The sequence below is a fragment of the Heteronotia binoei genome, chromosome 13 (genome assembly GCF_032191835.1).
Source record: "Heteronotia binoei isolate CCM8104 ecotype False Entrance Well chromosome 13, APGP_CSIRO_Hbin_v1, whole genome shotgun sequence".
In the NCBI taxonomy this organism is placed as follows: Eukaryota; Metazoa; Chordata; class Lepidosauria; order Squamata; family Gekkonidae; genus Heteronotia; species Heteronotia binoei.
Window position 1 is genome coordinate 72,052,261 of NC_083235.1, and position 23,415 is coordinate 72,075,675.

Genomic DNA, 23,415 nt, shown 5'->3' on the forward strand with positions numbered 1-23,415 from the left:
AACAGATAAAAGGAAGTACTTCTTCACTCAAAGGGTAATTAACACATGGAATTCTCTGCCACACGAGGTGGTGGCGGCTGCAAGCATGGACTGCCTCAAGAGGGAATTGGATAAACATATGGAGCAGAGGTCCATCAGTGGCTATTAGCCATTGGAACTCTCTGTATTCTTGGTGCTTGCGGGGGAGGGGCAACAGCGGGAGGGCTTCTAGTGTCCTGGAGTTACTCTCATATGAACATATAAAGCTGCCTTATACTGAATCAGAACTTTGGTCCATCAAAGTCAGTATTGTCTTCTCAGACTGGCAGCGGCTCTCCAGGGTCTCAAGCTGAGGTTTTCCACACCTATTTGCCTGGACACTTTTTTGGAGATGCCAGGGATTGAACCTGGGACCTTCTGCTTACCAAGCAGATGCTCTGCCACTGAGCCACCGTCCCTCCCCTAATATGAACTTATGAAGCTGCCCTCTACTGAATCAGACCTTTGGTCCATCAAAGTCAGTATTGTCTACTCAGACTGGCAGCGGCTCTCCAGGGTCTCAAGCTGAGGTTTTTCACACCTATTTGCCTGGACCCTTTTTTGGAGATGCCAGGGATTGAACCTGGGACCTTCCGCTTCCCAAGCAGATGCTCTACCACTGAGCCACCGTCTATCCCCGAAGATAGAGACAATGGCGTTGGGAGGAGCAGGACCAGATACAAGTTTTCGAACAATGATAATGCACGTCCTTACAGAAATGAAAAATGAATTTAGCCAAGGCATTGACTGTATAAAAGGGGAAATTGGACATTTGAAAACAGAAGTGGAGAGACTTCAGGAAAAGGCTGAACCACTCCAACAGAAATTTGAACAACTCACTACGATAATGAAGGCAACAGATGTGAAAGCAGCTCTATAATAAACAATGAAAATGGTAAAGGACTTGAAAGCAATTAAAGACTTTGAGATGTGGGCAAATAATAAAATCATATAACAAGATTTAAAATTAAGAGATTGTAGTGCTGAAATCAGAGGAGTTTCAAAGAATTACTCACCAGGAGATTTATGTACATCACTAAATGTCTGGCTAAAATCTCTGCTGGGACTAACAGCTTCAAATCAAAAGGTAATGTCAAATACCTTTCACCTGCCTCTGCTGAAAACAGCACCTTCTGAAGCAACTCCAGAATATCTTGGTGGAATTTACAGACACTCAGCAAAATAATAAATTACTTCAAATGACAAGAGAAAACAAGATTTGCAATTGGCTGATACTATAGTCCAGCTTTTTCCTGATCTCCCCCCCTGAGATCCTCACTTCAAGGTGAAGATTACGTGGAGTGGCTGATAAACTGAGGAAAAATGGTGTCAAATTTCATTGGTTACCTCTAGGGCATATTATTGTGCATCAGGACGGGAACACAGACACAGCTTTCGATGAACTATCTGTAAAGCAATTGCTAGAAGCATGCGTTAAACAATAGGGAGAAATAGATAGACTTGAAAGTTTGTTAAGAATAATTCAAGGTGCAATTTAAAAGTTTAAAATGTTGTAAAGACATAAGGGTAATTTTGTAATATTAAATAGAAAGGATTCTAGGTAATATTAGTTTATTGTTATAATGTAATATAATTAATGTTCTTGAAATGCATTAAACATATGTAAAATAGGTAGTTGGGTATATATAAATTAAGCTTGTGTTCAAGTATTTGGCGTCAAGAGGAGAGAGGGTGGAGCCTCCCCACAAAAAACCTCTCTAACAGGAGGGAGGGCACTCTTCCTCCTCCCTCCGAGTTCTCTCCGCTCCAGCATGAGAGGCAATCACTTGGTTTTCCCTTTTTTTTTAAAGTCTAGGTGAAGCTGACTTCTCAGAAGAAACATGATAATAGATGGTTAGTGGAGGGAGTTTAATCTAGAAGACATGAAAGTAAACAGGTTGATAGGAGGATTGTTAGTATGGTGATTAGGATAAGATGAAATTGGGGAACTGAATGGTGTAGAGGAAACGGGTGATATAAGATTCAGAATAGAAAATGACTCTTGGTTAGCATATAAGTATTAATTGTATGTGGATTAATTGAAGACAGTTTTCTATTGTATATTGCGGATTAATGGTATAGTAGATTGATAGAATTATATGGCAGATAATTTATATTAATGTTCACTGTAGATTTTAATTTAATAAACTGTTAATGTCGGGGGGGGGATCAGCCATTTCGTCCTGGGGAACTATTGTTGCCTATCTCCAGGTGAGGACTGGCAATCACTCAGAATTACCACTCTCCAGATGGCAGAAATCAGCTTCCCTTGAGGTGCGGAGGAGTGAATGCCTTCACTTGAGTGGGGGGCACTTGCCCAGAGCCTCTTTCTAGAGCCCATTGCATTATTCTTCACAATGGGCCTTATTCCTAGAGTGTGTGTGTGTGTGTAGTTAACATTGGTCTGTTGAAAACTCCCAGTTTTATAGCCCTGTTTCTCATCACCACCACCACCTTCAGTCCACACACACAATACATTGAAGGGTCCCAGATGGAGGGTGAGGGAAGAAGTAAATCTCTAGGCTCCAACTGACATACTCCAGGAATGTCTGGGTGAGGTATATCCTCTTTATGAGCTCTGAGAAGCAATGTTTCCTCACAGCAGCACAAACACTCCAGAAAAGTAGCCCCACACCAGAAAATGGCCCCTCTTCTGCCCGTTGTCTTTCATGCTGCTGTACAGGTGTTCTCAGGAACACTTCACCTATAAAAATCCTTCACTCCCTCAGGGAAAAAAAAAATATTTCAGCTCTCTTAGCTGTCAGTTTTCGCAACTGCCATCTACCTGAACTGTCTCAGCCCATCCCATCGAGGCTGCTGCTCACACAAGTTTTCAGGGCTTTACATACATGAAGCAGCCCGTAGCACAATTCTTACCAATGAAGCTCCTCAAAAAGGATATTATAGCATTGGAGAAAGTCCAGAGAAGGGCAACTAGAATGATTAAAGGGCTGGAGCACTTTCCCTATGAAGAAAGGTTGAAACGCTTGGGACTCTTTAGCTTGGAGAAACGTCGACTGCGGGGTGACATGATAGAGGTTTACAAGATAATGCATGGTATGGAGAAAGTAGAGAAAGAAGTACTTTTCTCCCTTTCTCACAATACAAGAACTCGTGGGCATTCGATGAAATTGCTGAGCAGAAAGGTTAAAACGGATAAAAGGAAGTACTTCTTCACCCAAAGGGTGATTAACATGTGGAATTCACTGCCACAGGAGGTGGTGGTGGCCACAAGTATAGCCACCTTCAAGAAGGGTTTAGATAAATATATGGAGCACAGGTCCATCAGTGGCTATTAGCCACAGTGTATGTGTGTATATAAAATTTTTTGCCACTGTGTGACACAGAGTGTTGGACTTGATGGGCCGTTGGCGTGATCCAACATGGCTTCTCTTATGTTCTTTAAGCTGGGTTGAATAATTACTGTTAAATGTATAGTAGGTTGGAGTGTAGTGACTCAGACGAAGAAGGCAGGACCGAAATCCCTTCTCCTTGCTCCTATGGAATCTTTCTGTATCTAAGAAATGCCACCTGGCATTAAAAAATATCACAGTATGAATGTTTAGCAGCTGGAAAGAACTCTTTTCTGGAAAAGACCTGTCAGCTCTTCCCATTTAGAATAGCTTCAAGTTATAAACAGGTTGGAAACACTATAGGTGTAATTACCAGCTGGGGAAAAGGATGTCAAAACAGTCATCCTCAGTACCACAAATCTCTCAGAGTTCCATCATAGTCTGCCTTCACTTCCCTATTTGCTATTTTAATGCCTTTTTGAAAATGCCTCTCTAGCAACCATCATTTTCTACCCTGATAGGATTTCTGTGCTGTTGCCGTTCCACCAGACACATCTACAACGAACAATTCCACGAGCCCATTTATTCTGCAGCCCAATTCAACTCACCTGGTGTGGGCTCACAATGCCAGCAGCAGCCTCCCAACGTGGCCCCCAGTCAACTCCATGCAGGTGTGGCTGTCAGAGGCGGGACAGGCATGCACAAGTACCTGTCAGCAGCACAGCCTGGTCTGTGAGTCAGAGTTTTTCAAGTTCATCAACAAGAAGGAAGTGTTTCAACAGTAAGTCAGTCCTTTCATTTCTTTTCCTTATTCCCATGTGAGTTCTCTTTATTATTAAGGCTGCAGTACTGTGCACATTGACCTGGAAAGAAGCCCCGTGGAACACAATGGGTCTTACTTCCAATTAGACACACCTGGAATTGTACTGAAGCAGAGTCAAATACCAGGAAAGGTATTTTAAAGTTGTGGGGATAAGGTGTTGATTTTTAACCTCCGTCTGAATCGCCATGTTGTGTTTTGACATATAAGCCACGTAATACTAAAAGTGCCACAAACTGTAATTTAAGACACAATTCAGGTAAAAATGCTAATTATTTTTTTTTTTTTGCAAAACTTGATATTTGCTTGAAAAATTTGACATTTGGATTAAAACTTGCTTTTTGCTTTGAGAATGCTGGACATTTTATGGACATTTTGTTATTTGAGATTGTGGTTGCATTGAATGCCAACCTTTTAATTTCTGTTTCAAGAGAAAACCCATAATATTAGGCAAAATCCCCTACTTTAAAAGTCTGTTTTGCTCCATGTCCCTTTTAAGCCCTGGAAATTGATGTTGACTTTTATTGCATCTTTTTGAATTCTTGCTGAGTGAATCCTTTCACGGATGCCTCTCTGACATTTGTTCAGGATCCTTTGTGCACAGCATAGCAAAAATATAAACGTATTTGGACAGGCCTTTCAATCCTATCGTGTGTGAATGGCTTTCTGCAGCTGAAAGGGGTGTTGGATTTTTCAGAAACCTTTATTCTATCCTCTTCCTTCCTCCTCTTTTATTCCTGTGTCTGTGAGCATACATTTGGAACACACAGGCACTGACATTTTAATAGAACATAAATCTGCCACCCAGCTCCATACATAGCTCTGGACAATTAAAATGGGTACATTATCATTTCTGTCATGCTGACCAGGCAAGCAATTTGAGTCCAAGTGACATTTTTATATGATACATTAGTACCAGAGCTCTGATTCTATTTGCTAAGCTCCTTTAGCTTCTTAAAATCCAGCCATTTTGAAAGAAATTGCTGGTTCAGAATCACTAGTTCAGATCAGAGTTTAGTAATGTGATGCCAGACAGTTTTACTGAGCAATAAGAGATGGAAAAGCTGTAGCAACACTTACAGGTATGTATGCAGGGCATCTTCCACTGAGGTTGCTTGTTGGGGAGAGATGCCTAGGGAATAGAAGCCCCAAGCCTATTGTACAACTAGGGCCTCTTTAGAACAAAATACTTTCTGCTTTTCTCATAGATAGATGGATGGATATTTGGGATAGATTTTCAGATTTATTTAATTTGGCACTAATATTTTGGTGAGTTGCTATCATGGATACTCAGAGCTGGCCCTAAACCACATGATGCCCTAGAAAATGAGCCTCTTTAGTGCTCCCCTTCAATTGTTCAGCTTTTGGGGACATCGTTCTTTTATTATAGCAGTGGCTCTAGATCTTTCACCATCTGAGGCAGCAATGGCATTAGCTACTGTCCCCACCTGATTGCTACTGCAATAACAGCCACCGCCCACCTGCATTGCTGTTACCACCTCCATGTCACTATAGAACATAATTCTTCTTAATGCCACAGAACTCTTTACAGATGGTGCTACAAGTCAAGCGTGTACCACAAAACACCCTGAACTGTTATGAATTACTTCCAGCTGTGAGTTTTTGGCCCCGTTTTGGTTTCCCTGACAACAGATAAGCAAAAATGACAACTGCATCCTCACCAGCAGAAGGAATCTCACAAAAGTCTGGAAACTGGAATAAGCAATTTATTGTATTATTTTCAAAGAGCCCTAGGGAGGAAAGAAGGTTGTATCCTCTGGCTCCCAGGTGAGGGTAGTCATTTGTACAGGCAACAGGAGGCTCTTGGCAGGTAGGATAGGAAGATGCCACCTCCCAAGAAAACTGCTGTGTGAAGCAAGTGCCTCAGGCTGCTTCATTAGAGCTGGCCCTGGGGATATTTTTGTTCACACATGGAGTCCTGAGGAATATGTGTTCTCGCAGCCTATAGCAAAGAAAAAGAAAAGTAGGCGTGTGTTTTACAGGTCAATCTGCTTCTTCATCATTAAATGGGAAAGAACCTATAGTAAGAGACTTCTAGGGACTTCCATGTATGCCAACAAGTTTCATGATGGATAAAAGGCAGGATATTAATAAACAAATAGCACAGTTACTGTACCACCCTAAGTAGAGCAAACCCTTCTAAATCCAGTGATTTCAGTGGACTTGAGGATCAAATATGTTTAATTTAGGGTGGCTGCAGAGTGTTGAACAAACATATTATTCTATTGGAAGCCAGCCTATCATATGGCGTCATTGTAATGGGTAGCTCTCAGACAAGTTCTGTAAATGAATGTTAGAGTCTCCTCACTGAAGAAGTGTGCGTGCACACGAAAGCTTATGCCTTGAATAAATGTTGGTCTTAAAGGTGCCGCTGGAAAACTTCTTTTCCCTTCTCATATATTATGCTTTTTAGAACTAACTCTAAGGAGATACAGATATTGCCTCCAATAAAATGACTTCTGCAGAGTCATACTGAAACCTATCATGGCATTCACCAGTCTTTTCATGGTAGGATGGTGCGGTCTCATTTGGAATACTGTGTGTAATTCTGGTCACCGCACCTCAAAAAGGATATTATAGCATTGGAAAAAGTGCAGGAAAGGGCAACTAGAATGATTAAAGGTTTGGAACACTTTCCCTATGAAGAAAGGTTAAAACGCTTGGGGCTCCTTAGCTTGGAGAAACGGCAACTGTGGGGTGACATGATAGAGGTTTACAAGATTATGCATGGGATGGAGAAAGTAGAGAAAGAAGTACTTTGTTCCCTTTCTCACAATACAAGAACTCGTGGACATTCAATGAAATTGCTGAGCAGTCGGGTTAGAACGGATAAAGGAGGTACTTCTTCACCCAAAGGGTGATTAACATGTGACATTCACTGCCACAGGAGGTGGGGGCGGCTACAAGCATAGCCAGCTTCAAGAGGGGGTTAGATAAAAATATGGAGCAGAGGTCCATCAGTGGCTATTAGCCACAGTGTGTATATATATGTATGTGTATATATATAAAATTTTGGGCCACTGTGTGACACAGAGTGTTGGACTGGATGAGCCATTGGCCTGATCCAACATGGCTTCTCTTATGTTCTTACGTTATCTTAGGATCCATACAGCAAAGCTCTCTTTTTCTTTTCCCCCTAGGCTCAACATTGTTTGCGACAGCACTGAGTCAGAGATGAATCACCTCCACCCAGCTGTGGCTGAAAATGTCCGGGAGTGCTACCTCCAGAAGGAACCTTTGTTATTTAGTTGCGCAGGGTGCAATAGCAAGTACCAACGCCTCTGCCCTTGCCGTGACTACCGGAAAGGGCAAGTAGCGCTCTGCCGGGACTGTTTGTGATTCTATCAACACACGTCTATTGTGACATACCATGTACAGCAAGGAACTTTTTTTCATAAAGCTTCTGCAATACTCGAGAATATCCCAAATGGACATTTTTGGAGACTCATGAAAATACTTGAATGTCAATGAGACTTCACTGGTTGTTTTGTCTACAAGTAAAGGGGAATTATCCCTCTTTCAACATTACTTAACTTTTTAGGGCATGTCTCCTACTACATCCAAGACCACCGAAGACCTTGGAGGAACTCAGGAGAACCATGATTTACATCTTTCTGAAGAACAAAGCATCACTTTAGGATCTCATCTTCCGTAAACTTATTTATTTATTTATTTTTATTTTGCGGGGGTGGGGAGTTGACATTAAAGCAGAAAATTCAACAACTGGTCTGGGAGGAATTATTTGAATCGCTGCTGTTTCAAAATATTTGGCTGACCTCTTTGGGAAGAGTGCCCTTTACAAAAAGACCTGAGATACCGTAGTTGGGAATGTATGGGAATAAAAGAGAGACATTTAAATGCAGGCAGAGAAATGCGAGTTCTTCTAAGCTGCATTCAGATATCACAAACAAAACACAGTTCATGGTGAGAACACACCAACCTGAAACTCATGCACTTTTCTCTTTTCATCTTCCTTCCTGCACAGATGTGGTGCAGAAGTTGAAGACTTTCTAGTGTTGAATAAACTGTAGTTTATTGTGAGGGCCAAATTAGGCAAAAAGACAGCCTGTTTTCATTCCTACAAATTCAATTCTAAATTTGGACTTTATGACAAATTTTGCTTCAAACAAGGTATCTTCAATTTTTGTACTGCTTACAAGAGGTTTATGTACGAGGGAAGTGAGAAGTTCTTAAACCCAAGGTCTTCCTTCCTTATTATCATCACAAGGGTTTGTTTATTATATTGAATGAGGCTATAGGCAATCTAACAGGGTATGCAGCACTGTAAAACAGGGAGGAGTTTTTGTAATAAATAAAATGCTTGGGAACTTTTGAAAAGTGGAAGAATGCAATAGCAGATAATTCTGTCAGTGTGGTGCAGAGGTTAAGAGTGGCGGGCTCTAATCTGATGAACCAGCTTTGATTCCCCACTCCTTCACATGATGCCAGCTGGGTGACCTTGGACCAGTTACAGTTCTCTCAGAGCTTTCTCAGCCCCACCTACCTCACATTATGTCTGTTGTGGGGAGAGGGAGGAAAGGCAATTGTAAGCCACCTCGAGACTCCTTCGGGTAGAGAAAAGTGCGGTATAAAAATCTTCTAATTCCCTATATAGATTCTATCTGGCTGTTATTGGAAACAGGATACAAAATTAGATAAAGTACCTTTTAAAATAAACTAGAGTGATAAATCATCAGTCAGGAGAAGGCCTTGCCTCTCCTCCCTCTGCAACCCACAATTCTCTTCCAGGAGCAGTATTTTGGACCACAGTAGGAGGGAGAGGTGGAAAAAGTCATGTGGTGCAGATGGAAAATTTTCCATGGTAGAAATGCTCTGGTCAATCAAATTCAGTTTTGTAAATGTGGTGGCAGTCTGGATGCTTCACCATCACATGAAAGGAGAGCCTGTTCAAGTAAACCTTGAACAAACTTTACATGTCAACTTCTAGATACCACTGTAAAGGGAGAGCCTTCTTAAATGCTGATTTTCTGAACTATGGATCTACCAAGCTTCCCTCAGAGAATTCACTACTGGGGCTGAAAAGTCACTTTCAAACAGAGCCATCTTTTTCTAAAGACAAAAGAAGGAACCTGCCAGAATCTGGACCTAATATACATACAAGAGCATCATCTAGACCCATCATGTAAACCAAGTGATTAACCGAATCCCAGTAATGTCCCTCCAGACTAGTATTGCACTGTATGATGGCATTTTATTAACCTTTGTTTACAACTTTTTGTTTACAAGCCACAATTTTTAAGAGTGCTGGAAGTGGCATTGCTGTACTTTATATAAGGAGCAGCAGTGTAGATTTTCATACCCCACTTTTCTCTACCTTAATGAGTCTCAAAGCAGCTTATAATCATATTCCCTTCCTCTTCCCACAACAGGCACCTTGTGAGGTAGGTGAGGCTGAGAGCTTTCTGAGAGTGACTGGCCAAAGTTCACTCAGCAGGCTTCAAGTGGAGGAGTGGGGAATCGAACCTGTTTCTCCAGATTAGAGTTCTCCGCTCTTAACCATGATGCCATGCTCGGTCTCTTTGTGTACACACATAATTGTTTTGATTAACTATTATTTCTAATGAAATGGACTTCACAGGTTTTTCAACCATGAGCTGATATGATAAGGTTCTTTGAATCCTGTGCAATCATAATTCTGAGCCGGTCATGTTTTATGAACCAGAGCTAATTTATGCGAATAAAATCAGATAAGGACATCATAGAAAAGCCCTGTGAGATCAAACCACAGCTCCACCTAGTCCCATTTCCTGTTTCTAGCATTAACAAAATAGATATTTCAGGGAAGCCAAACAGCAGGACATGAATGCATACTGCTATTTGTTGTTGTTAACTATTCGGTCCTGCTATTTACCTCCCCACAATTTTCTTTCTTCTATCCTGGCAAGCCCGTAGCCAGGAAATTTTCAGTAAAGGAATCACTGGGGGAAGTGATGGGGCCCCCCAAAAGCTTGAGACATGGCCTTGCTCTGGAGATAAAATAAAATAATTTAACGCATGCTGGCTGGCCTCTTGCCCCAGCTGTTCTTTGTGAGCCGCTACATCCATGGAGGCCTCCCACCCCCGTGGCCTGTCTGCTGTCAGGAAAGGAGGCTGGAGGGAAGGGCATGCCAAGTTCCAGCCAGCCAACTGTGGAGTAGCAGCAGGGCAAGCAAGCAGCGATGTACCCTGCAAGCTGAGCACCACAGAGCTGACCTCTGTCACTGTTCAGGCAGGAAGACATATGCCCTGGATGGTTGGCCAGCAGGGTTGCTGGCAAGAGGGGGATTTGGGCTGCGGGAGCCAGGAAGGTAGTGGATGTCTTGCCCGGAGCCAGAAGCAGCATGCCTGGTCAGCCTCCACCAACAGAAGTGTAAGTAAGTAAGTAAGTAAATTTTTATTTATACCCCGCCCTCCCCGCCAAGGCAGGCTCAGGGCAGCTTACAGAGCATGATACGAAATCATGATATCACAATGACAGATAAAATCAATAACAATATAAGTAAAAAATATAAATTAATTTAAAAAATTAAAACAATACAGTGGTGCTACAGTCTCTATTTATCCGGCAGTGTAATATTTATTCTGGTTACATCTTAAAGGCTTCTTGGAAGAGGGCAGTTTTGCAGGCCCTGCGGAACTGATTGAGGTCCCGCAGGGCCCACACCTCCTCCAGCAGCTGATTCCACCATTGGGGGGGCTTTTATGGAGAAGGCCAGCTCCTTGGTCGTTTTAAGTTTGGCCTCCTTAGGCCCAGGGATTTCCAAGAGATTTTGTGAACTGGAGCGCAGTGCTCTCTGGGGAACACATGGAGAGAGGCGGTCCCTGAGGTAGGCAGGTCCTCGGCCATATAGGGCCTTGCCTGGGCCAAATTTTTCAAACAGATCACCTGGCAGGCTGCTGCATGGATTGTGGCTGTGGGTGCTGAGGGCCAGGAGAGAGACAGCAGGCCTGCCCTTGAGGAAGGGCTCAGTGCACTGCAGCACCTCACATCCTCCAGGGAGATGCTGGCCAGGATGGGGCCAAGCAGATGGGAAGTCAGGGCTGAAGTTCTTTATAGAAGCCCAAGAGGCCCCACCATAGCTATGGGCCCGAATCCTGAGCCTACCACTCTTGGGGTAGCCCCAAGTTCTAGTGTAACAAGAAAGGGGGGGGGGGAGTTCTCTCCATTTTCTCCAAAGCATGTATCATTTTATAAACCTCTATCATGTTCCCCACCACCACCTGGAAGCTGTTTTTTCTCTATTTTTTTTTTTAAACTCCTTAGCTTTACTTCATAAGGACTGTTGTGAGGATAAAATGGGGAAGAGAGATCCATGAGCTCTTTGGAGAAAGTGTGGGATAAAAGTGTAATAGGTATACGTCACAATCGTGAAACATTGTAGGTGAAATTGTGGATCTCCTGACAAAAATATGTAATCTTTCTTTGAGATCTGCCTCTGTCCCTGAGGACTGGAAGATAGCAAATCTAACCCTCATCTTTAAAAAGGGTTCCAGAGGAGATCTGGGAATTTACAGGCCAGTAAGTCTGACTTCAATATCGGGAAAATTCATGGAAACCGTTATCAAAGAGAGAATTAGTAGGCATATTGATGAAGAAAAGTTATTGAGGAAGACTCAGCATGGGTTCTGTAAGGGAAGCTCTTGTCTCACTAACCTGTTAGAGTTTTGTGAGGGGGTGAACAAACATGTAGACAAAGGGGACCCAATAAATGTTTACCTTGACTTCCAGAAAGCTTTTGATAAAGTTCATCATCAAAGGCTCCTAAGTAAGCTTGAGAGTCATGGAGTAAAAGGACAGGTCCTCTTGTGGATCAAAACCTGGCTAATTAATAGGAAACAGAGTGAGTATAAATGGGCAATTTTCTCAGTGGAGGGTGGTAAGCAGTGGGGTACCACAGGGCTCAGTACTGGGCCCAATGCTTTTTAACTTGTTTATTAATGATTTGGCGTCGGGAGTAAGCAGTGAAGTAGCTAAGTTTGCGGATGACACTAAATCATTTAGTTTAATTATAAATACAAGTTGATGGGGTGTGAACTGGAGGAGACTGATCAAGAGAGAAATCTTGGGGTCGTGGTAGATAACTCACTGAAAATATTGAGACACTGTGGAACTGCAATAAAAAGCGCCAATGCCATGCTGGGAATTATTAGGAAGGGAATTGAAAACAAATCAGCCAGTATCATAATGCCCCTGTATAAATTGATGGTGCGGCCTCATTTGGAGTACTGTGTAGAATTCTGGTCATCGCACCTCGAAAAAGATATTATAGCATTGGAAAAAGTGCAGAGAAGGGCAACTGGTTTATTAAAGGGCTGGAACACTTTCCCTATGAAGAAAGTTTAAAACACTTGGGGCTCTTTAGCTTGGAGAAATGTCGACTGCGGGGTGACATGATAGAGGTTTACAAGATTATGCATGGAATAGAGATGGTAGAAAAATAAGTACTTTTCTCCCTTTCTCACAATACAAGAACTCGTGGGTATTCAATAAAATTGCTGAGCAGTCAGGTTAGAAATGATAAAAGGAAGTACTTCTTCACCCAAAGTCAGGGAGAGATACCACTCAAACGCATGTTGGGAGCTGCAGATATCTGAGGTGAAATGAACAGTCTCCCCAGCAGCACGGGACAAATGCGCCTTCACCACAGATCTGGTCGCCCTGAAAATAGATGGCACAATGGTCCTGCTGATGGTGGTTCTAGCAGGAACTTTGTACAAGGGCGCCAGGTACTTGAGCAACCCTAGCACCCCAGGATTCTCGACAACTGAAAATGGAAGCCCATGGGCGACCGACCTGGCAAGGTTCCAGGTGATCACCCTCCTGCCGTACCTGATTCCCCCTCTTGGCACACAGGTGCCACCCCCACCAAACATCTCAGGCAGAGATGGCTGGCGTCCCTGCCCTGTCACGGAACTGTCCTGGAGAGCTCTGGAGGTAGTCGCGATGGGACAGACCTCCTGGCTGGGTGGTGTTGGCCGCTTGGGCACCCCAGCACCAGCCTGCTTCTCCCCCTTAAGAAGCACCACCACCACCAAGTCCTTTTACTAACTAAAATAAAAACAAGAACCCCAAGACTGTCTTACCTTAGATGTCTTCTCTTCTCCAGGCAGGTCAGGCAAGGCTGAGAGAGAGCAGCAGCAGCTGAGGCCAAGGGCCAGCGCAGCACAATCTCTCTCTCACACCAACACCAACACAGCAGCAATGGAATGGAGTCCAGCCAAGCAGACTCCTTAAAAAGGTTCTCTGACCCTACACAGAGCAGTTTCAAAAAATACCACTGCTCTGTGATTGGCTAGAGAACACTGTTTACTTGGATACCCAAGTAAACAAAAGAACAACAATGTTGCTGGTGGCTGAGGGATTAGCCCAACTATCAGCTACACAACAGCCCTGCAAAGCATGCATTTGCAATGCATTTTGCAAATGCATGCTTTGGATTGGCTGCTGGGGCTCCTCTCCCCCTCCCCCTCCCTGATCCCAAGGAGGCTATAGGAGAGGCAGGAAAAGGCTTCCAAAGGCAGGAAAGGAGACAAGCAGCTCCGCTGAGGCTGCAGAAGCTCCTTTCTCACCTTTTCAATGAACTTCTGTATACTTCCGAATATCGATTCGGAAGTATACTGGGAGCCGTATACGGCTCCCTGTATAATGGCTTCAAAATGGATTCAGAAGTATACTGCGCCGTATACTTCCAAATCAGGGGTGATTCAGAGGTTTCTTTGATTCAGCTGAACCAAATGCACACCCCTACAAGGAAGCCCCAGCTGCCAGGAGCAGAGAAGGAGGAAGCGGGGTGGGGGAAGCACCAACGCCCCCCCCCCTTTCAAAAATTCTGTCTCCAGAACCTTTTAAATAAAACAGTCAGGACACAGGCTTTTAGGAGTTCTTTCTCAGCAATTTGAAAGGAGGGGTGGCTTGAGAAACCCAGGCATGGGGTTTCAAACAGGGAGTGGAGAAGGTGAAAATGTTTTGCTTGGTTTCTGGGGCTTCTGAAAAACATTGGCATATCTCTCTCTCTTTTTCCAAAGTGGGGAGAGCGGCTTCTGAGGCAGAAAGCACAAATCTTTAAGTTTCTCCCTTTTATTTCTATACCCACCAAGATTTGCAAAAGCACATGTTTGCACAAGCACTATTTAAAAATAAATGACAAACTCCCCTTTAATGTGAAAAGGACCTTACTCACGAGGGGGATAGGGTTTCACTTTTGCAGAGTGGCAAGATCTCCCTTGCTTTCCACCACCCATTTGCCACCTCCCCCCCCCCCTTCAGCAAAGGCAGCAGCTCTCCAACTCCAACCAAGCCCTACCTCTTCCTAGCCAAGCAACCAAAGCAGGTTCTGCTGCGGCTCTGAGGCCTCAGAGGAGGAAGATTCTGGTGGTAGCAGAGACAATGTATGGCAACAGCACAGGTGCAGCACGTGCGGTGCTCGCTCCTCTCTCTGCTCATTTCCTGCTGCACTTGCCTCCCTCTGCACGTGCAATGGAGAGGAGGCAAACAGCAACTGCTGTCCCCGCTCCCTAAGCTTCCTCCTTGCCCAGCAGCCCTGATGCCCATGTCACTGTGGCTGCCGGGTTCTGGGAGGCGGCGCCTGGAGAGTGGGGGGGGGGGAGAGCTGTGTGAGGCTCTGCGGTTGGGCAGGGTGGCTGGGCTTGTTGGAGGTTCCTCCTGCCAAGCAAAATCCTGCGCTGTGAGAATGGAGACACTGAGGCCCCACAGGACTGCGGGGCCCCTAGGCAACAGCCTAGTTTGCCTATTTGTTAATCCAACTCTGGAAGGATCCCAGGGGAACACTGACAAATTACAATGGCACAAGAGCAAACCAAGCTGAGCAGCCTCTGTGACCAGTGGCACCAATAATGGAGATGGTTCACCCATTGCCTCGCCCCCACACTGCTGCCAACACGCAGGAGGAAGCAAATGCTGGTCTGACTCCAATCATGGGTGCTATTAGAGCCAATTAGCCTCAGCTGTCCTTGTAAAGCTGTTGGGGTCTGGCTCTGTTTACTCCTGGCTGCCAAAAGGCCTTAAGGGGAGTGACTCACTGGGTATTTTCCCACTACATGGAATGGCTGGAACGAGTCTGAAGGATGCAACTAACCCAGCATTCAACAATGGTCAGCTAAGTGACCCTTTAAAAGCTCCCAAGAGGGACATGACGCAACAGTTCTCCACTGTTGTCTCTAGCATCCAGATGTATATTGCTTTTGACAATGAGAAATTCAGTAACACTTGGGGAAGAGAAATAAATAAGGCAATTACATCAGAGCAACATATTTTCACTACTACCTGCTGTGGGGGGGGGGGGGGCAGAAGGGAGAAGAAGAAGATATTGGATTTATATCCCGCCCTCCACTCCGAAGAGTCTCAGAGCGGCTCACAATCTCCTTTACCTTCCTTCCCCACAACAGACACCCTGTGAGGTGGGTGGGGCTGGAGAGGGCTCTCCCAGCAGCTGCCCTTTCAAGGACAACCTCTGCCAGAGCTATGGCTGACCCAAGGCCATTCCAGCAGGTGCAAGTGGAGGAGTGGGGAATCAAACCCGGTTCTCCCAGATAAGAGTCCGCACACTTAACCACTGCACCAAACTGGCTCACCAAACTGTGGGAGAATTCACCACAGGGTTGCCGTTTATAGCGGCAGTCTTCTGTTCCACATGACATCTCGTTTTGCACGAAGATTTTTCGCAGGCAGCAATTCAGCTGCCCCTCCTCATGAACAGCAGCAGAAGAAAAGTCTTTCAGATGTTCGCATTAATACAGATATCAAAACACAGTGTCAGAATTTGGCAGCTATCTTTGACCTTTTTTTGGCACAGCATATGCGCAAGCCTCACTGAGACCCATGAACTACTCTGAGGTAAATAAAGATGGGCATTTTTTGCTCAAAACTCCTAGTGATGGAAATGCCTTCAGGCTAACTAGTAACACACAACCTGCTCTAGAGAAAGCTCGTTAGTATTCTTGCTTGGGAGACTACCACGGAATACCGGTATCTCGATGCAGAGGCAGGCAATGGCAAGCCACCTCTGAAGTCTCTTGCCTTCAAAACCCTGCTTCTTCCTGTTCTGCACAATCTATGGTCATCACAGTTGTTGTCTTCTTGCCCCTACAACACATCTCCTGCGCAGTGCTCTCCTGTTTTCCCCAGCCTTCGCAATACTTTTAAAACATTTCACTTGGTGGCACAATCTCTGGCTCCCTCAGTTACAAAAGCTTTCTGCAAAACCACCAACGTATTTAATGCACCAGGCCCTCCCCCTTTGGCAGAGCTGAAGACATTTCTTCATAAATGGAAATGATGTTCTCAGACATATTGAGCAGAACTAACAGAGCAATTGTTCCTTTGATGTCACATGAAAGAAGACTGGAGAGGAGAGGGTCCTTTTGAAGATCAATATCTGAGGCTTTCCTTTGTCATCAGATCAAACCGAAATCTCCAGCGGCGCTCATTGTAGTGTGTTAATGAGAAGCCTTTTAAACTCCAGATCAATTTTTTCTCAGGAGACAGAGGACCTGTTCAATACAGTTTCTCAGTCAGGAAGAATGTGGCAACAGCCCATCAACACAACAGCAGCTCTGATGTATTAAGCCTGAAGTTCAGCTGACACAAAAGTCCACTCCAGTGAGATCTCTTTCCAAAACCTCAGCAACATGAATGGGAGTGCTGCAACTGAAGCTTTGATTGTGCTCATATTGCACACAAGTGAAAGAATAAGCAAACACCAACACATCTGCACAAAGAATCAAAATGCTGCCGTTGAATATTGTAGTCTTGACAGTGTCCAGCCAAACATTTTGCATGTGTCATTAAATCCAATCGGCTTTCAATAAATCCACTTATGAGTCACACAGACACAAACAAGCATGCAGTTTTATGCAATCTGACATAAAGGAACTTTTGTGCCATCCTCTTTGCATTCTCACAATCTTTTTGCCATTCACATCAACTGTCTTCAAAATATTGTCTGAGTGGTTGAAGAGAGGAAAATAGCTCTCTCCCAAATGTGCCCCCCTAGCTTCCTAGTGTAGTGTCATCCTAAGCTTGGTGGATGAGGGGGGGATGGCATGGTCTATTTGGCCTCTCAGGCATTCACCAGTTATTCTGTTATCCTGAGCCCCATTTTGGTTGTATGGGTCTGATGCTGAGAAGTCAGGACACAATAAGGATTCTGTGAGTATACTACCCAGGACTGGCACGTGGGAGTAGGCCATGACATTGGAAAATCCCAGGGAAAAAGAAGAAGGGTGTGCTGGGATTTAAAACTAGTAAAGTGCAGTCTCCCTCAGCTCAGAGATACATTGTTCTCACTTCTCAGTAACAAAAGACTTTTCAGTACTGGAGATTTCACTCAATATCCAGACATACTCCAGAGGTCTCTGTTCAGTCCAAGGAAGACTGTGGGGATCTTCTTTCCATAAAAGAAAAATCCCATGCCCTAGCAAATGGTTCCTCAGAACTCTGGTCCAGATCACTGCTGGTCCAGATCACTCTGGTTCCCTTCTGAGAACCCCTTCTGCACTCTGCAGGCCTTTTCTCCCTCTTTCCTCCTAGATGCTCTGCTCAGCTATGTCTGCCCTGTCCAGACCTCAAGCCCCATACTTAAGGCTGTATATCCTTTCCCTAAAACTTCCCAATTTCTTCCCTTCTATCTTTTATAAATGTGTCCTCTTGTTGGTGTGTGCATGTGTGTGTGTGTGTGATCGCTTAGGGAAACTGTTCTCAGGTGCCTTTACGTGTTTACTCTTTCAATTTTATTTTGTATACAGTAAAGCTATTTGTGTTTACAATTACACTCTCACTGTCTTTCTTCATAATTTTATTTTGTGGTACATCTATCAAGATTCACCCCAGTAGCCACAGACTTACAAGGTCCTGTGTTACTCCTTTGTGGAATCCTGACAGGAGCGGCTCAGGACTTCATGGCTCCCACGACAAGCATGGGGCTGCCCCAGAACATTCTAGTCACTCTGCCTAGAGTGGGACATACACTTGATATCGCTTTCTGTGGGGACAAAATAGTACATGACTTGGTAATGGGAGGGATTTTCCATACGGCCCTTGTCATGGACCAATAATTACATGGTGAGATTTAGATTGACAGACTGAGCCTCATTCTGTGGGGAGCCAGTTAGGGTGCTCCACTACAGGAGAGTGATAGATCCAGATGGTTTCCTGACATGTCCATATTTTTCAGTCAGCAAGGATTGTGCTCCTGTTGCAGCCCTGGTTGAATCTGTGCACGGACTGGACCATGGACCTAATTTCATCACGGACTGGGGACCAGTTTGTGGTCCATTTGTCCAATCCAAGCATTCATGTTTTCAATGGACCACCCATGGACCATGAGATATATATTAGGCAGTCTGTTTGGTCCGTGGGAGTGGTCCGTGGGCCAGACAACCTGATGCCAAGACATTAATTGTCAAGGCAACTAAATGGAAGCCTTGGATGCCCCTCCCACTTCCACTGCCCATTACTCATTAGCACTGGGACAGTATGCAGGGACAGAATGCATAGCCTCTGTTATCTGGCAATAAAGGTAATGACCACTTGCTCATGGGGTGGATAAGAGCCCTGGATGGGCCAGTTCCAGCCTACGGACTGTATGTTTGACACCCCTGGTATAGAGTGTGGGGAATTATTTAGGGGTCCCACAATAGAAACCCCTGTAGGGGTCCTGCAGCCACTCTGCGTTCCCCCTTGTCCTTAGGTGTCCGGAAGACACGGACTCTGTTGTTCAATGAATAGAAGGATAAAATACTTTACTGTGCAGAAGGGGATACGCATACAGGATATGAGCTTGAGGCTCCCTCGGCTTGGTACATCAATTTATAATTCCCTATCCCGACGACCACTCCCTCTCTGTTCCCCATAGGATGAGGTACTAAGAGTTACATTCTAATAATGATCGCCTAAATCATGGACCCCCAGCCCACCCTCATCATACATCCCATGTGCATGTAAATAAGCAGGTTACATATTCATAGACTACTGAATAATATGCAAGATCTCATTAAGCAAGCACACTTAGCATGAACTCTGGTAGTCCTGGCCCATTATGCGGCCCATCTTGACACCAATGCCCAACTGAGGTTTCTGTGGCAAGTTCGATTCCTGTCCGTTATAATTATGGAAGCATAACTTGTTTTTGCTGATTAGCTCAAGCTTTCCCTTGTACTTCAGCATTTTATCTAGCCAGCCTTAACACTTCCTCTTTTCTATCCATAGCCTCAACTTTAACTAGGGTTGTCAAGTCCAACCCCAGAAATATCTGGGGACTTTGGGGGTGGAGCCAGGAGACTTTGGGGGTGGAGCCAGGAGACACTGGGGTGAAGCTAGGGGGGAGGGGGAAACGGCGCCGGGGAGCGTAGCGAGCCGCCCCGCAGCTGCCGCCTCTTCTCTGCTTGCCGTGGCTGCTCCTCCGAGATGGGCTCAGGCTGAGCCCATCTCGGAGGAGCAGCCACGGCGAGCGGAGAAGAGGCGGCAGCGGCGCGGTGGCCTCGCCCGCTCCGCCTCTGGGGTGGAAGCGGAGGGGGGGTGGAGGCGGGCCGAGGGCGTGGCGAGCCACAAGTCCGGGTCCTAGCAGGGCCGGGATTCGCGGCTTGCCATGCTCCTGGCCTGCCTCGCCCTCCCCTGCGCTGCTGCCGCCTCTTGGCTGCTCCTCTGAGATGGGCTCAGCCAGGGCCCATCTTGGAGGAGCAGCTGCGGTGGGCGGGGAGGGGGCGGCAGCAGCGCGGCGGCATTGCCTGCTCCTGGATCGGGCGGCTCGCCATGCTCCCCGGCGCCGTTTCCCCCTCCCCCCGCTTCCGGTTTTTTGGGGAGCGGGGGAAGAGGGTGGAAACCCTGAGGTCCCCCGCCAGGGCGGGAGGGTTGGGAAGCCTAACTTTAACATATATTTCTGTCAGCAAGACTGCAGCCTGATATTACTTGTTTCAGCACAATTTATTAATTTCTCTCATAGAGGTTCAGAGAAAAGAGGAAAAAGAGCAACTGGGAAAGAGTTACCAAACACTCCGGTTTTGAAAAGATTATAATTCATATATGGAATATCACTTCTCCACAAACCGTAGGGGAAAACTCAGAGCACTATTCTATAGCAGCTGCTTTGCATGCACAAATTTTTGGAATAGTTCCTGAGCCCTCTGCTTGAGACTTATTGATTTATTATATTTTTATCTTGCCCATTGTCCAAAGGGCTCCAGGCAGCTTACACTATTCTCCTCTCTTCTTTTTTAGCCTAACAAGAATTCTATGAGACTGGCAGGGCTGGGAAAGAGTGACTGACCCAAGGTCACCTAGTGAGCTTTACAGCTGGATAAATGGATTTGAACCTGGGCCTCCATAGTTCTAAATGCAGTGGCACAAGTCCTGATGCGAACACCATGGACAGCACACATTCAACCTATGTTGTTCCAGCTACATTGGCTTCCAGTTGAGTGCCAAGTCAGATTCAAGGTTTGGGTTATGATCTTTAAGACCTTGAGCAATCTGAGACTGATATATCTATGGAACCACCTCCTCTGCTGTGTCTTTGGAAGGGCATTACACTCTTCTGGTCAGGATTTGCTGGTGATCCCTGGCCCTAAAGAGGTCATTGCTTAACAGATCATACAACCAAGTCTGGGCACTGCTACAGTTATTGCCAGCCTGCAGATTATTTTTTCCAATAGTCTAGCTTTCCTAATTTTTTTTCTCCCTTCCTCCCAGTTCAGCCAGATCTTGTTTAGGGTGTTGCAGCAAGTTAAAACAACCTTTCCCTCTCTTAATTTCTTCCCCTCTTTTCCACAAGCTTCTCATTCATTTCTGTCTCTCTTCTAGGCTTCCCAACCCTCCCGCCCTGGCGGGGGACCCCAGAATTTCCAGCCTCTTCTCCCGCTCCCCGAAAAACCGGAAGCGGGGGGAGGGGGGAAACGGCGCCAAGGAGCGTGGTGAGTCACCCCATCTTGGAGCGGGCGACGCCGCTGCGCAGCTGCCGCCTCTTCTCCGCTTCACTGTAGCTGTTCCTCCGAGATGGGCTCAGGCTGAGCCCATCTCGGAGGAGCAGCTAAGATGAAGCAGAGAAGAGGCGGCAGCAGCGTAGCGGCATCGCCCGCTCCACCTCTGAGGTAAAATCAGAGAAGGGGAGGATGGAGGCAGGCCAGGAGCGTGGTGAGCCGCGAATCTGGGTCCTTCTAGGACCCGGACTCGCGGCTCGCCACGCTCCTGGCCTGCCTCCACCCTCCCCTTCTCTGATTTCACCTCAGAGGCGGAGCGGAGCAGGCGACGCCGCTGCGCTGCCGCCTTTTCTCCGCTTCACCGTAGCTGCTCCTCCGAGATGGGCTCAGGCTGAGCCCATCTCGGAGGAGCAGCTACGGTGAAGCGGAGAAGAGGCGGCGGCAGTGCAGCGGCGTTGCCCGCTCTGCTCCGCCTCTGAGGTGAAATCAGAGAAGGGGAGGGTGGAGGGAAGGAAGGCATTTAAAAAGTTGTGAGGTCCCTTTAATTGTGATGGACAGAACTCCCTTTGGAGTTCAATTATGCTTGTCACACCCTTGCTCCTAGCTCCACCCCAGTGTCTCCTGGCTCCACCCCCAAAGTCCCCAGATATTTCTGGAATTGGACTTGGCAACCCTACTCTCTTCACCTAATTTTTCCATGCCCCCCTCCCCTTATTTTCACTTCTCATCCCTATCCTGCTTGATAACATAATGTATTTAAGAGTAGTACAGTAGGAAACCTTTGTTAATGTTATGAACTGGGTTTGCTGGGCACTACATATTACACTGGTTCTGCTGGGCTTCCAACCCCCTCTCCCCCGCTTGGGCTGTGATTCTTTGCATGACATCAACTTGTATTGCCACAATGGCACTGGTTTACTGGAAACTGTACATTGCGCTGCAGGGCTTCTACCCCCACCCCCCATTTGGACTGTGATTCTGTGCTTGAAAATCAGTTGGCATTGTCACAATGGCACTGGGTTCTACTGAGCAATCCATCTCAAATATCTTGCCAGGACTTTATTTTCCCCTATAATATAATTCTCCAGATGGACTGGCCAAAACTCACCTACTCACCCATTTGCTGAGCTGAGTGATGCATGTCCAACACCCATGCAACCAGCCATTCCTTCAGGTGCTAGGACCGGGAAGTTTCACGCAGCCAGCCAGTCTGTCAGTCAGAGCCCAGTTTGACAAGCAGCTGTCATCCACTCCAGTGGCCTTCACACCTCACATTCTGGCCACTGGAAGGTGAGAAAGGGAAGCCAAGCTATGGCAGTCCCTGCTCTTTCTCTCACACTCACAATGCTCCTGAGGGAAGAAGCGCATGAGGAAGCAAGGAGAGCACAAGGAAGGACCTGTCCCCCTTCTCAGCCTGAGAACAAGGCTCTGAGATGCTCTTTCTAGAGCCTGTTGTATCTATATTCACAATGGCCCTTATTCCTATTTTACCATACTGCCATTCATTTAAAAAAACCTTTTTATTTCTCGTGTTCTTATCATGATAAGTTTCTGTTGGGGACATGAGCAGAGAATTTGAAGTGCTCAATATGCAGGGGAGGCCAACGGTAGCTCTCTAGATGTTTTTTGCATACAACTCCCATCAGCCACAGTCATTGGCCATGCTGGCTGGGGCTGATGGGAGTTGTAAGCAAAAAACATCTGGAGAGCTACCGTTGGCCACTCCTGAATTATAGCATGTAAACCATATTCTCAAAAGTCCATCTCTAAGTATATGAATCCTTTCTTGTGTTATGATAGTTTAAATTGATTTTATTATCTATAAAACATTGTGTAAGCCTTTGTCTAGGTCTACTGATTCAAGTTTTACTGTTCTTTGTTCTGGGTTTTTAATCCAATCAGCAATCCAAATCACATCTGCCACTTGGTAATATAATTTTATAGTTGAAACGGCTAGCCGTCCTCTCTTCCTCTCATCTTGTAATATTTTAAAGCTTATTCTAAATTTCTTGCCGTTCCAAATAATTTTTTTATTTTAAACTTTTTGAGGGAATACAGAGCAAAGAAAATGGGGAAGGGAAAAAAATAAAAGGTACCAAAACACAATATGAAGGACAATTTTTGCAAATGCAAAGGACAATCCTTGGGCTACAATCACACACACTAAATAATGCCCTTTCTACCACTTTCAATGCATGTTCCAACTGGATTGTACTGTGTGAACTGAAAAAATCCAGCTGGGAAGTGCATTGAAAGTGGAGTAAAAGTAGGGTTGCCAATCCCCAGGTGGGGGCAGGGGATCCCCCGGTTTGGAGGCCCTGCCCCTGCTTC

General features: G+C 45.5%; 1 protein-coding gene across 1 annotated transcript in view; it reads left to right on the top strand.

Moving 5' to 3' along the window:
* The window catches only part of MGAT5B (alpha-1,6-mannosylglycoprotein 6-beta-N-acetylglucosaminyltransferase B), a 351,897-nt gene extending 344,025 nt beyond the window's left edge, over nt 1-7,872 (top strand). The window contains exons 16-17 of the mRNA XM_060252886.1: nt 3,833-4,092; nt 7,293-7,872. Coding sequence (XP_060108869.1) covers nt 3,833-4,092; nt 7,293-7,491 — 459 coding nt within the window. The 3' untranslated portion in view covers nt 7,492-7,872. The remainder of the gene's footprint in view (nt 1-3,832; nt 4,093-7,292) is intronic.
* The last annotated feature ends 15,543 nt before the right edge of the window (nt 7,873-23,415 follow it).